Below are 16,578 nucleotides of genomic sequence, written 5' to 3'. Positions count from 1 at the left end.
CCATTGTTTGGCCACTTTCGACCCATTTTTGTCATTGTTTGGCCAGTTTTGCCACATGGTTTTTGTCACTCTTAACCCATTTTTGCCACTTTTACTCGATTTTTGCAACCTTTTTTTTTTACTCATTTGGCCTACTTCTTTTCCAGTTAAACTGTTTTTTCCACATATTTGCTACCTGCTTACTAATTCTGCTTATCTTCGTCATAATTGTTTTCCAGTTAAAGCCATTTTTTGCTATATATGTGCTATTTTTTTTCCACTTCTGTAACAGTTTTTCCATATTCAACAAATTTTGGCTCCCTTTCTACTACTTTTAACACAGTTTTGTTACTTTTTGCCATTTTTTTCCCCACTTAAATCCATTTCTGCCACACTTTGGCTATTTCTAACTAATTTTTCCCCTTGTTGCCATTTTTGACCACTTTTGTTACAGATTTTTTCACTTAAACCCATGTTGGTCATGTTTTGCTCATTTTTTGCCACATTTGTTCTTATCACTTAAACCACCTTGGGTTGCCACTTTTTTGCCCAATTTGCCACATTTTTCCTGTGTTTAGCCAACTATTTACAGCGACATTACGGAAATGTGGAGAAAATGACTAAAAATAATGACCAAAAACACATTAACAGAAGTGGAAAAAAGGGAGGACAACTATGGAGTAGTGAGAGTGTCAAATTACAAAAATAAATCTATAAAAGAATAAGCAAATGAAAGTGGAAATAAGACGAATACATGAAATAAAAAATAATGTTGCTATATAAAGCAATATTAATCAAAAAATGAATTCATAAAAGAAAAAGCTAATAAAATTAGAAATATAAATACAAATTAATAAAATAATTAAAAAAAAAAAGAAATGTGCTTATAAATAAAATTAAAAACAATGTGGCTATATAAATCAATATTATTCGAAAAATAAATCCATTAAAGAAAAGGCTAATAAAAGTAGCATTATAAAGACAACTTAATAAAATAATTTTAAAAAATACGGAGAAATGTGCTTATAAATAAAATTAAAAATAAATGTTGCTATATAAAGTAATATTAATCAAAAAATAAATCCATAAAAGAAAAGGCTAATACAGTTTTTTTTTTGACTGCATAAACACTTAATTTAAAAGTATTATATCAAGCCTTATTATCAAAACCCTACACTCAAGAAGCAAACATTGGCTCAGATTTGCACCACTATGAGCACAATATCAGCCTCACACTTTTTGCAAAACAATAAACACAGTGATTTGCAAAACACTAAACACACTTGTATACATTTGACACAGAAGTATATCACGATGTCACTTCCTTGCAATTCCAAAGCACTGACTGTCAAATTACCACACCAAAGAGTCATTGGTTAAACACAGCCATCAGGTGCACAAACACACAATTGCTTAATTGTAGACAAACCAATCGGGTTTAAGCACTATTACAGTTTTTTTCAATTGCTAAAACGCAGTTTTGCAAACTAGGCTGGTTTTATCAAAATACTTAACTATGGAGCTATTATTGTTGCAAAAGTATTTGCAAATGCATACAAAGATCTGCGCAAAAATCCACAAAAGCATGCACATATCCACAAATGCGTGTACAGATCTGCAAATGCGTGCACAAATCAATAAATGTGTGTACAGATCTGCAAATCCGTGGTAAAGATTTGCAAATGTGTGCAGAGTTTTGCTAATTTGTACAAAGATCCACAAATGCATGCACTAATCTGCAAACATGAAGACCAATTTGTAATTGTGGACTTAATTCATTTTGGTTCAGAATCTGCCTCTCAACTGGCTGTCATACACATGTGACTTTTGCAACACGTACCGCGCACGATTTGCCACTCAGCCATCTGATTAACATATCCATCATCCGCGGAGTAATGTGATTTAGATGTCAATATTGGTCGGTGCCATTTAGCTCCGTGCAAAACCGACAATCTTTCTCTTCCCCAGTTATTTATATAAATAAGAAATGTTACAGACCACTCCATCGATCTTACTGCTAACATCACCTGGCTCATACAGCGTCATAATGGGGATTTCTGTTAAATATGACACAATGAACCCCTGCCTTGAAGAGATGGCAATTCAACGCCGCTGTGATATGATTTTGGAGATAAGGAAGTCATTATTTTATTCACTCTTTCAATGAAAATATGAATAATAACAACAGCAGTATAACATGATAATATTTCTCCTTCCACTCTGACGTTATATAGAGCCTTTACTAAGTCTTAACTGCTGCCTCCTGTGTGATGCCGATCTGATGAGAAAGGCAGCCTTGCCTGTGAGCCTGCACTGAGAGTAACAGACCCAGCCTCTATGCTTAAAGATCTAAGTACACGCTTACAGATCTGAGTACAAATCGTGCGCGGTACAAGTGTTGCAAAAGTCACGTGTGTATGACAGCCAATTGAGAGGCAGATTCTGAACCAAAATGAACTAAGTCCACAATTACAAATTGGTCTACATATTTGCAGATTAGTGCACGCATTTGTGGATCTTTGTACAAATTTGCAAAACTTTGCACACATTTGCAGGTCTGTACACGCATTTGTGGATTTGTGCGCAGATCTTTGTACACATTTACAAATACTTTTGCTACAATAATAGCTCCATATGTTTGGGGCATCAAAATGTGCGTTTAAAGACTTAAATACCTGGAAAGACAATATAGGTGACTGTGCAGGTGCCTTTTAAAAACAATGCAAACAGAGGTGACATGCTGTGAAAACTTCTTGTTTTAAGTGGAATATTTTTGTACAGGATGGTTGTGGTTATGAATCGGATGCTTTAAGAAATGTTTATACTTATACGTAGTATAAATGGGACACGAACGTTCTAAGGGAGTAGTTCAAACGCAGCAGGTAAGTTGAGTGGAAAGACGTGCTGACTGTGTTAATCTGTGAAAGCCCGTTGACAGTTTGAGTTTGGGAAGCCTAAAAAGGCTACAGAAAGATTAAATATATCACTCATTGTCTGTTTAGATAATGACAACACATGTTAAACTATCCCAGCAGAAAAACACAGAACTAGAGCCCTTCCTCAGTTTATCTGCCCTAACAGACATCGATCACATAATAACAGATAATAACCCATCAGAAAATAAATAAGTTAAAATTAATTATTGCAGCAGGTTTGTTATATTTTTTTTTTAAGTGTTTTAGTTCAGTTTTTATTAGATTCAGTTGATTCAGTTTAATTTTTATTTCAATGCAAAAATTGACAGTACAAATTCAAATGACACAAATAAACATTTATGTACAACTCTGAGCCTCTTTATTCTGAGTTTTTCACTCATTTCTTTTTAAAATATTGACAATTCAGACAACCAAAACTGTATTTTTTTTTTTTTTTTTTTTTTTTAAATTTTAATTTTAATTTTAATTTTTTTTTTGTTTGTGGGACAAACCGGAGCACCCGGGGAAAACCCATGAGGAGGAGGGGAGGTACTGGGGGGATTAGTCGGTGGTTAAGGAGGGTTCAGAGGGTCTGGTCTTCTTCCAGCTCTCAGGTTTCCTCAGTCCAATGAAATGCCGAAACCTTTTGAACCTCAGAGACCAGCTGGAAACCACAGGGACCTCAGCCACTTCCTGGACCTCTTGCACACCAGAATCTGGGACTGAATTCTCCTGCTCACTCAGCTCAGGCTCCTGCTCCTCTGTAACTTGGTTGAGCGAGGACTGGTGCCTGATCTGAGCTCGAGGTTCTTCAGTCTCATCTGTGTGAATCTGGTCCTGCAGGAATTTGGCCTTCAGTACCTGCACATCCTCAGCCATCTTCCCAAAGGAAGCTGTAAAGTGATCCTTCAGATCCTCCACTTCCTTTGAGAATTGCTTCTCCCTCTCTGATGACTTCTCCTGCAGAACGTCAAACTCCACTGCCATCCTTCTACACTCAGCCGTCAAGTCTGCAATGAGTCCTTGGTCTCTCATCGCCCTGTCCGAATTTGTCTCGACAACCTTCTCAAGCTCCTTCTGAAGGATGTCAACCTGATGTCGGACTACCACGATGTCTTGCTCGTACTTCCGGCTGAGTTCGTTGAACGAACTGCGGAGGTTCTGCTGTTCCTCTTCGAGACGGTTGTTCTTCTCATTCTCAAGGATGAGGTTGGACGCAAACGTCTCTTGTTCTTGATGGAAAAGCAGGTTCTTCTCCCTCTCCAAAGCAAGATCAGCTACAAAAGTCTCCCGTTCTTCTAGGAGTTGCAGGATCTTCTGTCGCTCCAGTGTGAGATCAGAAGCAAACGTCTCCTGTTCTTTCAGGAGATGCTTATTTACCTCTCTCTCCTCCTGAAGCTCAGCTGCAAATGTCTCCTGTTCTTTCAGGAGACGCTGAGTCTTCTGTCGCTCCAGTGCAAGATCAGAAGCAAACGTCTCTCGTTCTCTCTGGAGACGCTTGTTTTCTTCTCTCTCCTCCTGAAGCTCAGCTGCAAACGTCTCCCGTTCTTTTGGGAGACGCTGAGTCTTCTGTCGCTCCAGTGCAAGATCAGAAGCAAACGTCTCTCGTTCTTGTTGGAGACGTTTGTTTTCCTCTCTCCCCTCCTGAAGCTCAGCTACAAACCTCTCCCGTTCTTTCTGGAGACGCTGAGTCTTCTGTCGCTCCAGTGCGAGATCAGAAGCAAACGTCTCCCATTCTTGTTGGAGACGCTTGTTTTCCTCTCTCCCCTCCTGAAGCTCAGCTACAAAAGTCTCCCGTTCTTGTTGGAGACACTGAGTCTTCTGTCGCTCCAGTGCAAGATCAGAAGCAAACATCTCCCGTTCTTGTTGGAGACACTTGATATCCTCTCTCCCCTCCTGAAGCTCAGCTACAAACGTCTCCCGTTCTTGTTGGAGACGCTTGTTTTCCTCTCTCCCCTCCTGAAGCTTAGCTACAAATGTCTCCCGTTCTTTCTGGAGACACTGAGTCTTCTGTCGCTCCAGTGTGAGATCGGAAGCAAACGTCTCCTGTTCTTGTTGGAGACACTTGATTTCCTCTCTCCCCTCCTGAAGCTCAGCTACAAACGTCTCCCGTTCTTGTTGGAGACGCTTGTTTTCCTCTCTCCCCTCCTGAAGCTCAGCTACAAATGTCTCCTGTTCTCGTTGGAGACGCTCGTATTCCTCTCTCTCCTCCTGAACCTCAGCTGCAAAGGTCTCCTGTTCTTTCTGGAGACGCTCAGTCTTCTGTCGCTCCAGTGTGAGATCAGAAGCAAGCGTCTCCTGTTCTTGTTGGAGACGCTTGTTTTCCTCTCTCCCCTCCAGCAGCTCAGCTGCAAACTTCTCCTTTTCTTTCAGGAGTCGTAGGATCCTTTGTCGCTCCATTGCGAGATTGGAAGCAAACCTCTCCCGTTCTCGTTGGAGACGCTTGTTTTCCTCTCTCTCCTCCTGAAGCTCAGCTGCAAACGTCTCCTTTTCTTTCTGGAGATCCTGAGTCTTCTGTCGCTCCAGTGCGAGATCGGAAGCAAACGTCTCCTGTTCTTGTCGGAGACGCTTGTTTTCCTCTCTCTCCTCCTGCAGCTCAGCTACAAACATCTCCCGTTCTTGTTGGAGACGCTTGTTTTCCTCTCTTTCCTCCTGAAGCTCAGCTGCAAACGTCTCCTGTTCTTTCTGGAGATGCTGAGTCTTCTGTCGCTCCAGTGCAAGATCGGAAGCAAATGTCTCCTGTTCTTTCTGGAGATCCTGAGTCTTCTGTCGCTCCAGTGCGAGATCGGAAGCAAACGTCTCCTGTTCTTTCTGGAGATGCTGAGTCTTCTGTCGCTCCAGTGTGAGATCGGAAGCAAACGTCTCCCATTCCTGTTGGAGACACTTGTTCCTTTCTCGTTCTCCCTGGAGCTCTGCAGCTAACTTCTCAGAATCCTCATTTTGCTCCTCATCCTGTTTCCCAGTACGCTTTTGGAGGCGGAGCTGATCTTTGAGCTCTTTCACCTCCTTTAGCAGATCCTTCTCCCTCTCTGAAAAATTCCTCTGCATGGCATTGTTGTCTTCTGCCATCTTTTTCTGGAGGGCTGTCTGCTCGGCCTTGAGGTCTTCAATAACCCTCTGAGATTCCAAAGTCCTGTCTGTGTTCGACTGGACCTCATTTTCAAGCCTTTTTTGAAGGCTGTCAAGTTGTCTTTGGAATGTTGCCGAATCTTTTTCGCGTCTTTTCTTGACGATGTCTAGTTCTTCTTGGAGACGCTCACTCTTCTCTATCTCAAGAGCGAGATCAGCAGCAAGTGTGTTGGGCTCCTTCCGCTGTTTTTTAAGAGATTTCTCCTTCAGCAGATCCCTCTCTCTTGCAGATGGAGCTTGCTGCATGGTTTCATCCTCAGGAGGGGCTGGGATTTTCTCTTGGCCCTCTGGTTGACACTCCTCCTGTTTCTTAATTTGTTTTGTTGGAATTTTTCTCTTTTTGTCTTCCTTGGTCTTCTCCTTGTTCAGTGGAGTGGTTGACCTCTCTTCCTCCTCCTCTACGCTAAGCCAGATTTTCTTTTTGTTGTCTGGGCGATCATTCTCAGTATTCAAGACTTCGTCTATGCTGACGAAGTCCTGCTGACGTTTGCCCCTTACTCTTTCAGAGTAGTCAGATTTTTGTGTGTTTTTGCCTTTATTTTTCGGCATCTTGATTGACAAAGTATTTTGACAAGGTAACTGTAAAAAATGGTATCCCACAGTTAAATGCGTTAAACGGATGCAGGCTGCAACTCGTCTGCCTCTGTTAAAATTTGAAGAGTCACGTGTCTCAGCACAATCAACTCGGAATAATGTGAGAGCAGCCCTGTCCTCCTGTAATTAGGGTAAAATTGGCTTGGATGACTGATGGCTTTGATGATGCGTTAACATTCCATTCCATGGGGACTTTCCAGTTCACTCTGAACTTGGACATTCCGGAACTCTCCAGTTCCAACATCCGAGTTCCGAGGTAAACAGAACACAGCATTCCTTTGAACTGAGATCCTAAGTTCCTGAAAATAATAAGATTTGAATACAGTGTAAACGCAATGGTTGTGTCCAAAACCACACACTCATTTCCATACTCCCTATCCACTATAGCAGTGGTTCTCCAATGGAGGCAAGTCCAGGTGTGCCTTGAGAATCTGTATAACCAGGGACGGACTGGGACTAAGAAACAGCCCTAGACTTTGACTCAGCCCGGCCCACAATAATCGGTGCGCGGAAACTCATCAACGCCTAGCACACAACGCTGAAGTTGTTTAAATCAATTAAAGACGATTTCATTCTATGATTTGTTCTCATTTCATCTTCCCCTTAGTTGATACCTAATGATGGAATGGATTTTTTAAAAACAGGTATTATTTATCCAGTTGATTTTAACAGCATATTGTATCATCTATTCCATCTATTCATTCATAATCTTAATTTATGCAGTAATCAATCTTACTGCACTGATAATAATACCACATTTTAATGAAAATACACCACTACAAATGTAACTCTTGTATTCAAAATCTTCAAAGATTATAAGTATTATCAGAAAACTGGAATGTTACCAAAACTTAAAAAGTAAAAGCACAACAGTCCCTAACAGTTTTGTACTTTTCTTTTTATATATTTCTTAATATTACTGCTGCATGTGTCATTTTACAGCTAAAATGTTTAGAGTGGAGCTGTTTTAACTATTGTAATCATTATTTCGTTTCATTTTTTGTATTATACTGAGCTACACAAACTGGGTATAAATAAAACCGTAGCAACCTGAATAACATTTCTTAACATCAGCCCTAGCAAGTTAAGATCTTTATACATTGGGTTTGTTATTTTGAGATGCATTTTTTCAGATCCGTAATCCGAAAAAACGTCACACACTCGGACATTGAACACTGAATCTGATGCCTTAATTAAAGCCTTGTTATTTGCTGTCTGGATTTAGTTTCCATGATTATGAAGTATGTTTCTTATTTAGCAGTACATTTGTGGGATAATTGGATGATAAATTAGTGAAAACAATTTTTCAAAAAATTCCCAGTCAGACCTCTTCAGTCTCTCTTTCTGTTTTCATCCAGGCTGAACCAGTTCAACTATCCCAGCAGAAAAAACACTAAACTGGAGCCCTTCCCCAGTTTATCTGCCCTAACAGACACCAATCACATAATAACAGATAATAACCCATCAGCTTGATCTTTCAAAAGATATCATTATTCCTCCGAGCCAAAAGCTCTACAATGTGCTGTCACTGAGGGATCACAGATAATATTGATTTCGGAAACACAGCCTCCTGTTTGTGCCAAGAATTCTGCATATAGCCAAACAAAGCCCCTATAAAGCAGATGGCTGGAATAAAATACATTACTTTTGTGTCAAAACACAGTATCAGCGTGGGAAAAAAGTCTAGGAACAATTAATACTACTTCTATTGTTCCCCCAAAGAACAAGTCAGCAATTTCTACAATTTGGCTTCTACTCTTCGTCCCAGTTCCCCCTCTGCACTGAGCTGACGTTGCCAACGGTTCAGACATGAATGCCGTGTTGTAAAGCGTTCCTACATCTCAAGCGGTGTCTTGCTGTTCCTCTCACTCCTTGCTGAACTGGGAATGCACCCTGTCTTCGTGAGCGAGCATCAAAATAAAAAGTGAAGTCTTTATGCCGTAGAGATGGCAGTTTGAGCTGCAGGCCTTGGGCATGTTCTGCATGCCGGTGATAAAGAAAAATACTCCAGACACAATGCTGAAAAAGTAGAGCTCACCTCTTAGCGAAGGTGACAGAACAGGAAGGATCGAGCTGTCTCCCCCCCACACACACATTCATATCTGAGCTGATTTACACCTAATAACAGCACTCACCTCCTCCTTTTCACTACTCCGATCACTATTATGTCTCCATCATAGGCTGAAGCACTCCCCCACTGTAGGTGAAGATTACCTTCACATGAATGGACGTTATTATTTCTCTGCTTTCAGTTTTCTTTTTCAGCTCAGCTCCTGAAAACTCTGTCAATCTTGCATACACCTTCCTTGAGCATCACCAAGGCGCGCTGAGGTTGGGGTGATGTTTTTGGCTACCTTTGTTAAGTTTCTTGAAATAACTTTAAAAGCAAGATCTTGGCTCCTTTTTACAAAAGAGGCAGAGAAACCTGATGACTATAAACAGGCGTGAAAAAGGAAATTTTCCCTCCAGAAAGCTGGGAGCTATTCCAAATGTAAATAATTGTTAATCATGCGCAGCCCTTCATTTGCATTTCTGTGAAGCTTACGATCAGGTGGAGCTCCCACCACGCCATCTAATCCAGAGGCAGTCTGGCTTTAAGACATGTGATACAGTCTTTACACAGCCAGGCTGTACGGGAACATTTGTCTCTTAGTGCTCGCCGAGGGGGGGACTCAGCGAGAGAGAGCCGCTGCTCAGAGGCTGCCTCTCACTGAAAGGATGCAGACGGTGAGAGGAGAGATTCCACTACAGTTAATTAAGGAGCACTCTGCACGTGCCTATAAATGCGAAGGGGCAAATGAATTCAGTGTCAGTGGGAGCAGCTCCTCGAGGGGAAGCAGTGATATTTCAAAGGTGGAATTGAAAGAGCTGTAAATCTATTTCCTGACTCCGGCTTGACGGTCATTTCTGAATCACTGGACTGTTGCTATCAAAGTGTGGAGCAAGGCAGGCAGGCAGGAAAGCAGAGTCAGTGGAGTTCCCTCCTCGAGCCAAATTTGAGACTTATTGGATGGGATCAACATGAGCAGCATTATGGATGGATTTATGTCATTCTGCTGAGATATTTATACTCTCATTGTCTGGTTGCACAGGTAAGATTTGCCTCTTTCTACTTTGGGTGAAAAAATAAATCACAGCATTGTGCTTGGATTTAGATTTCTGCAGGAAAATGTGACATTTTCCTGCAGAAATGCAATGCAAAATATGAAATCTGGACCCAAAATGTCATTTTCTATCAGCATCTTTAATTGCACCATTTCACTTTTCACTGATTAAGCTGCTTAATTTGATATATTTAAAGAGCTAGAGCTGTTTTCTGACTTGCTTGAAGCATCTAAATGTTAAGGGAATGAGAAGTAGTCTGCAATTTAACTGTATTATTCATTCTTTTAAATCATTTATAGGAGAAACTGACACAAACAAGTCTTTCTTTATAAGGTTTTGAAAAAGTTGCAAATCCAAGAAGTTAAAATGTTAAAATAATTCTGCTTTAGAGGATATAAATGTGGATAACGTGATATTTGTTGGCGAATTAAACAGCTGTGAAATGATTTCAGGGCTGAAACATTTTGTATTTTCTCCTTCATAGATTTCCTTCCTCCTATGACCAGGAGCATTCCTCGCTGTCGTTCTATATCTCTTTTTTTCCACTCCCTTATCTAAACAGCATGGTGAAACATTACAAGGTTTTTGATTCCCATTACTGCTGTGTCACTGTCACATTATTCTGACAGATACAGAAAAGCCTCGGCAGACAGCTGCTCGCAAAATCTTATCTTTCTTCAAGTTTTTATTTTTTATTTTTTTGGTTCTGAGGCGGGAGCACAGCTCAGGAGTTGAAGGGAGTCAGCCTGTCATGGGAAATCTCTGCTGCATGGGGGGAAAAACTCCCCAGGGATCACTCCACATTTGCAGCGTTGTGGCTCAGGGACAAGACAGGGCAAACTAAAGAGAGGAAACAGTGGAGAACTCATCCTTATGTAATCATGCTAATGATAAATTTGATGACTAAAACTTCACAGAGGTGCGATAAGGCCAATTATAGGCTCGAGCGCCTGGGAAAAAACCCCTTAAAACTCTTCACGACTCTGGAAGCGTGTGTCTGAATGTGTCTGAGGTGACGAGGGTGCGTGAGGTCAGAGGTTGGGAACATGCTGTGATGTTTTTTTGTTTTTTTTTTATTTTTTTTGCGTTGACTCCACCTCTGCCGGTCCTCAGCAGATGTGTCCTGTCATGTCCTGGCTGCTCTGCCTGTGCCTCTGGGTCAGTGTGACGGCCATCCAGCTGTGTCAGGCCACTTTCTACGACACCATCCAGCAGCATCATGGGACGCGGCCCGGACGAACCACCATCCACATGATCGGTGAGTCCTCAGAGAAGCTGGAAACCACAAAGCAAAGGTTCTTTATGTGCTGTAACCGAGGCTATGACGAGTTTGGGTGCTCATGTGTTTAATTAGATTGTCACCAGCCTTGGTTTATGTTTCCTTTGTGGTTTTATTAAGTCATTATTTCACCGTCTTGGACCAACATGCACTTGGAATGGATATTGTGCAGGTTCTCCACCGGAGCTTGGGCATGGGGTCTGTGTATTTTTTAGTCTCTATGAGCTCTGTGTACTTCAAGTGCGAGATTCATGTGTGTCAACTCCATTTTTAAAAAATCAACACAAAAGAGAGACTGCCTCTTTTATGTTTAAGCCTGTGTCCACCAACAGCTTTATTTATCAGAGCACTTTCACCAGAGCTTACTGTTGCTAGGTTATCAAAGTTTGCTTGCAGCATCTCTGCTTCCCTCAGTCGTAACCTTTGGGTCCATTTTAAACAACTCTGAATGCTGAATATTTCATTTATTTAGGGAAAATAACAAAAACACAATGTGAAGCACCCCTAAAAGGCAAGTTGGAGAGATTCCCGCCAACCATTGTTGTTGACAAAGATGATAGAAGAAGTTAAAGGAACAGTGTGTATTAATCAGTAGCATCTAATGCAAAATAACATTAATATGTATGTTTAAAATAGCATTGATACACCTCAATATAAAAAAATCATTTTTATTTCAAACTTAAAATGAGCCTTCTTTTCATACACGAAGTCCACAGACCGCCATCTTGCACCGCCATGTTTCTAAAGCCCAGTTCAGACAAAAGATTCAGATGCAACGTGATGGTTTAAGAACAACGCTGGCGACAGTCGCAGCAGTCTGAATTGAGCTGAGCTCGACTCAAACTGTCTGATGCTGTTGACTGAGATTCAGCTTGCTGTGTCACACACAGCAGCTTTAGATAGCTGCAAGCACATAAATGTGAAACAAAGGAAATATAAATCTCGCTTAAAGGGCAATAACGCAAATTTTGTGAGATAAAGTCATGCCATGAGCCCCGCAAACAACACAACCTGATTTATGTTGAATGAACAAATTATGATTTGTTGGGTGCACTTTTGATGGTTGACACAACACATATTGAGTTATTTTAACTGTGTAAGGTACAGACTTTAATTGTGGAGGATCTGATGGTAGTAGGGAGTTTATCATTAGTTAAACTTATCTTCTACAGTGGTATCGGCACCTTCAAGTGGCTGTAGCGTTTACACTAGTTAAACTACTGTGTAGTCACGTGATAGGCAGTCAGGTGTCGCAAGGCATGTAGCCTGCCAGAAACCCAGGAGAAGAAGTACTAGTCATGTAACAACATCCCATCCAGTCAGCTGAAACTCAAACACAGAGCTGACTGTGTTATTTTCTACTTTTCTTGGAAAATTGGACTTTTTCCAAAAATCATTTTAATTTCAGCTATGTTTTTTTTTTTTTTTTCAATAAATTACCATAACTTGTTAATCTGTGCATATTGCTTTCAGTTATTTGTTTTAAAATAAATAAAAATATTTACAGAACACACAGAGTAGGAGGTTGGAGATGGAATAATCATCCATCGATCATAATCAAGTTAAAAGGTTCAATTAATTGTGATTTTGATTTTTGCCATAATCCCCCAGCCCTAATTTAAAATATTCTTGCCAGCACTTCTCCCATGTCTCTCTCTCTCCCCGTGGTTGTGTTGCCTTCACTGCTTCTCAGGGCCAGATTTCAAAATTGTAAGAAAATATGACAAAAAGTACTCTGAGGCCGCAGGTAAATATATGAAGAACAAATTTTAGAAACATGAAAAGAGAAATATTTCTGTGAAAATCTTTAATTACTTGTAATTCTTAAATTCTGTAATTTTTCGATATGAAATTAAAAAACAAAAAAAGAAATAGGGGATTTTCATCTATTTTATTTTTACCCGCTTGCACAAACATTTTAAACTAACTCAAAGTTTTCAAATTGAAGTTAATTTAAATTTGATTTATTCAGGTAAATTTATTGGAAGTAAATGAATGTCTAAATGACCTGGATATATCATATATCACTTTCTTCAAAAGTAGCAGTATCAGTAAAATTACATCAAAAAGTAAATGTATCGTATTAAATGTAAAAAACTTGTTATCGCCATCCCCAGTTTACAGCTGCATCTCTGATGTTGTCATGTGCCACAGTTCGCTGCTTCTTTCACTAGCGTGGACTTACATGGTGAAAGTCACGAGTTTAAACACACTTTTAAACTGTTTAAGCTTAATCACTGCAGCACTGTGCTAAAAACAAACCGAGAAGACCCGGCTTGTGTTAACGCCTCAAGCAGACTGAAAGAGACGCTCTGCAAAGCGAACACAGTCGCTGTGCAGACATTATTACATCAAACCTGGAGAGGAAAAAGCACAGGTTTTACCTCTTTCCTGTGTTGCACATAAAGTAAAAGCGGCACAAGTGACGTTCACTTAGTTACCCAGCTGCTTTTAATGCTAGAGCGAAAGCTGCTGACTGGACTCAGACGGAGCTGCCTTCCATCACTTTTCTACACTAGCAGCAGCATCTGTTCTGCCTTGCATGGACGCTTGAACTAAACTCACCCATTCAAACCCGTAATGTTGCAGAAAACCATCCTCTTTTAACTATCTTGGACTTAAAATGAGTTAAACATCATGTTAAAGAGCAGGCAGACCGCACTACTACTCATTTAATACTGAGTCAGACCATCCCAATGCACAGCCGACTGTAAACATCTCATCACAACTCAACACACAAAAGCTCTGCTCAGTTGTGGTCATAAAGTTAGTAGAAACAAGCAAAAAGAAAAAACAGCACTCGATATATGCTGTTTGCTGTCACAGAATAATTCTGTTACTTTTATTTAACTGCCCCAGAGGCTTGTTAAGCAAAGTCGCCAGACACTGCTCAAAAACACATTTGGCTGCTGACGGGTGCTAAGTTCCCACCCCGGAGGACACTGAGACCATCTGCTTCTCCACAACGTACAGCAGTAGGAAGTAGATCTTGCCCACCAGAGGTCAATCCCATGAGTGTGGGATGTCATGTTCACTGTGAATACATCTGTTTCACATTGAGATCCTTGATTTTGATTGGCTGGTAAGAGAGAGGTGAAAATGAAAAAAACAAAGATGTGTTTAAGTGAGAGTGCAGTATCAAATAAAAAACAGGGAATGTCCAGCACTGAAACTGGTGACCAATTGAATTTTGTATTGCAAATAGACCCTCCCAACGCATAACTAGTGCATCGTGAAACATCCGTTTAGAGAATAGATTCTTTACAGATGAAGTCACGCATCAGCAGAGAACTTCCCTCGAGGGACAAGGCGTGATTTCTGCACAGTGACGACACCAAAACGGTGATGTTTGGAGCTGTTTAGGACTATGCCAAGCATTCAAAGTGTGAAAATATAAACAGTCTTAATTCTCAAGCTACTTTTGTGTCCCAAAAGTAGTTAAATATTCAGGCAAAAATTTAAAAAATGTAAATAACCCCACAGAGATACAGCAGCAGGCAGGACTTAAAAAGCGTCCATCTAAAGCTGGGCATACACTGTGCTATTTAGGAAGTAGTTCCTGCTGTTATCATGAGGATTTAAGACACGTCTTAACATGTCAGAAATCCACCCAACCGGTCTAGAGCAGCTGGTCAGGCTGTTACCAGGTCGTGGTCGGCCGTTGTATCCCAATCTACACAGCATGACAACCAGCACACAATCAGACAGAAAGCCAGCGCAACTAGCAAGTGAGTCATGCATCTCAACATTCGTGGCTTTATTGGATGAAATTTGCAGAGTGTACGCCCAGCTTAAAGCCTGGACGAGGGGTTTCACATATCACTCGTGTATGGTCTATTTCTACAAAGCGGCTAAGTTTGATTCGGTGTTGTTTTACCATGTTTAAGCTCTTTAAACTCTGATCTTATTCACGTTTCTTTTGCTGATGTCCATCTCTCCAACCTCCAGCTTCGCTAGTTGTGACGGGACATCCGTCTCTTTTAAGAGATCCAGCTCATTTAGCTCAGCTCAGTAGAGCTGGTTGTTTGGCTCCCAAATGGCTCTTCATTTGGTACTAGTTAAAATTTTTAAACGTGGCTTAAATAACGAGAAAGTGGGCAGGAAAGGAAACTGACACTCAGACAGGTTTAATCTGTTAAAACTGTGGTAAAAATCACTTTTTTTGTTAAGTGTAGGGAGCAAACTCATTGTATGTAAAAATTCTCTGATAATTGAAGCGTAGAGGTCCATTTTGAGCTTTAAGTAATGACTTTCCTCCATTCCTTTTCATTTCTAAGGAATAGCTGTCCCCCACTCCCTGAACCCCAACGGACATTCAAGATCACGTAATTGCAAACAACCTATGCTAGAGGCCGGGCAGAGATCTTTTCCATCATTATTTTTAGGGCTTAAAAATATTTTTTCTCCAAAAATCACAGTGAAAAACACCTTTGATAGAAAAATTAAGTCATCAGAATGTCACAAAAGCTACCAGCGGTGGGTTCGAACTCGGGTCATTAGCCAATCATCGTCTATTGTGTCTCACCTGGCTGAGGTCATTCAGATTTTTAGAGGGCTTGTGCCAGCCTTGGCCACCTTTTAGAAACGCCTCATTCCTGAAGACCACAAATCTCCACGACCACTGAGCTATTCCAGTCGATTTTCACGCTACACTGCTTCTTTTCAATTTGATCTGAGCGATTGTGGCTCCTGTGAAATTACGCAGAGCAGAAAACAATTGAAAACAACGGCACTGAACTTTTTGTTTTTTTGTGAGGTGCTGCAGATACGGTAAATAAGTATGATCCAAGGATTTGACGGAGGAGAGGAAGCTTGTCAGAACTTCAAAGGGAGAAGGAGCTGCATGAGCGTGCTGGTCCTTGGTGTCTGTTATTTTCTGCATATCAGCAAGGGGTTCTTTTCAATACTCTCAATATTGTGTGTCAGAAGACTTCCTGTTCCAGCACCTTCGTTTCATTACTCCTGTCTGGCACATGTGTACAAGAGGGTAAAAAAGACACTAACAAATAAGATTTCTCTGAGAAAAGAGGTTTCACGTCAACAAAAGGGAAGTGGAATTAATATTTCAGATGTGCTTTCAGGTTAGTCTGGAGTCCTTCAGGAGCCTCCGCCGCTGAAAGTGTAAATGTCCCGTCATTCCGTTTACCATAGCATGGCGAGGCCTCACCCTGGATAAATGAGATGCCAGCTTTATGAGGGGAGGATAGGATGCCTGTCTGGATTGATTCTGACAACAGGACATTTGTTCTGTGCTGGGTGTTGTGTGCCTGTTGGATTGGCGGGAGGATTGGGGTTGACGGGTCATGAATTGGTGGCAGGGAGGCCGTTGGTTGCGGCCCGTTCGGCCAATCATTAAAGGCAGCGAAAATGCCACAAGTTCACGGCGAGTGGTATTACCAGAGGAAATCAAGATTACAGAGGGCGGCGGATCGGTTGTGTCCTTGCCAATAGAAATTTAGATCCATAGGGATGAATTGTTGTTTAGAAAAAGCAAGTCAATCATGTGTGGTGACTTTGGGGCGCAGTTAAATTGTGACCTGATCTTCGTATCCTTTCAACAAACACAGATTAAATTAT

General features: G+C 40.9%; 1 protein-coding gene across 1 annotated transcript in view; it reads left to right on the top strand.

The window, feature by feature from the left end:
• The first annotated feature begins 10,838 nt into the window (after positions 1–10,838).
• LOC121517905 (chemokine-like protein TAFA-1) overlaps positions 10,839–16,578 on the top strand; it is a 71,116-nt gene continuing 65,376 nt past the window's right edge. Inside the window, exon 1 of the mRNA XM_041800011.1 lies at positions 10,839–10,980. Within this exon, the coding sequence (XP_041655945.1) occupies positions 10,839–10,980 (142 nt within the window). The remainder of the gene's footprint in view (positions 10,981–16,578) is intronic.

Source organism: Cheilinus undulatus, linkage group 11, assembly GCF_018320785.1.
Source record: "Cheilinus undulatus linkage group 11, ASM1832078v1, whole genome shotgun sequence".
NCBI lineage: Eukaryota > Metazoa > Chordata > Actinopteri > Labriformes > Labridae > Cheilinus > Cheilinus undulatus.
Note: the sequence above shows the minus strand (reverse complement) of the source record. Positions and strands in the feature narration are given on the sequence as shown.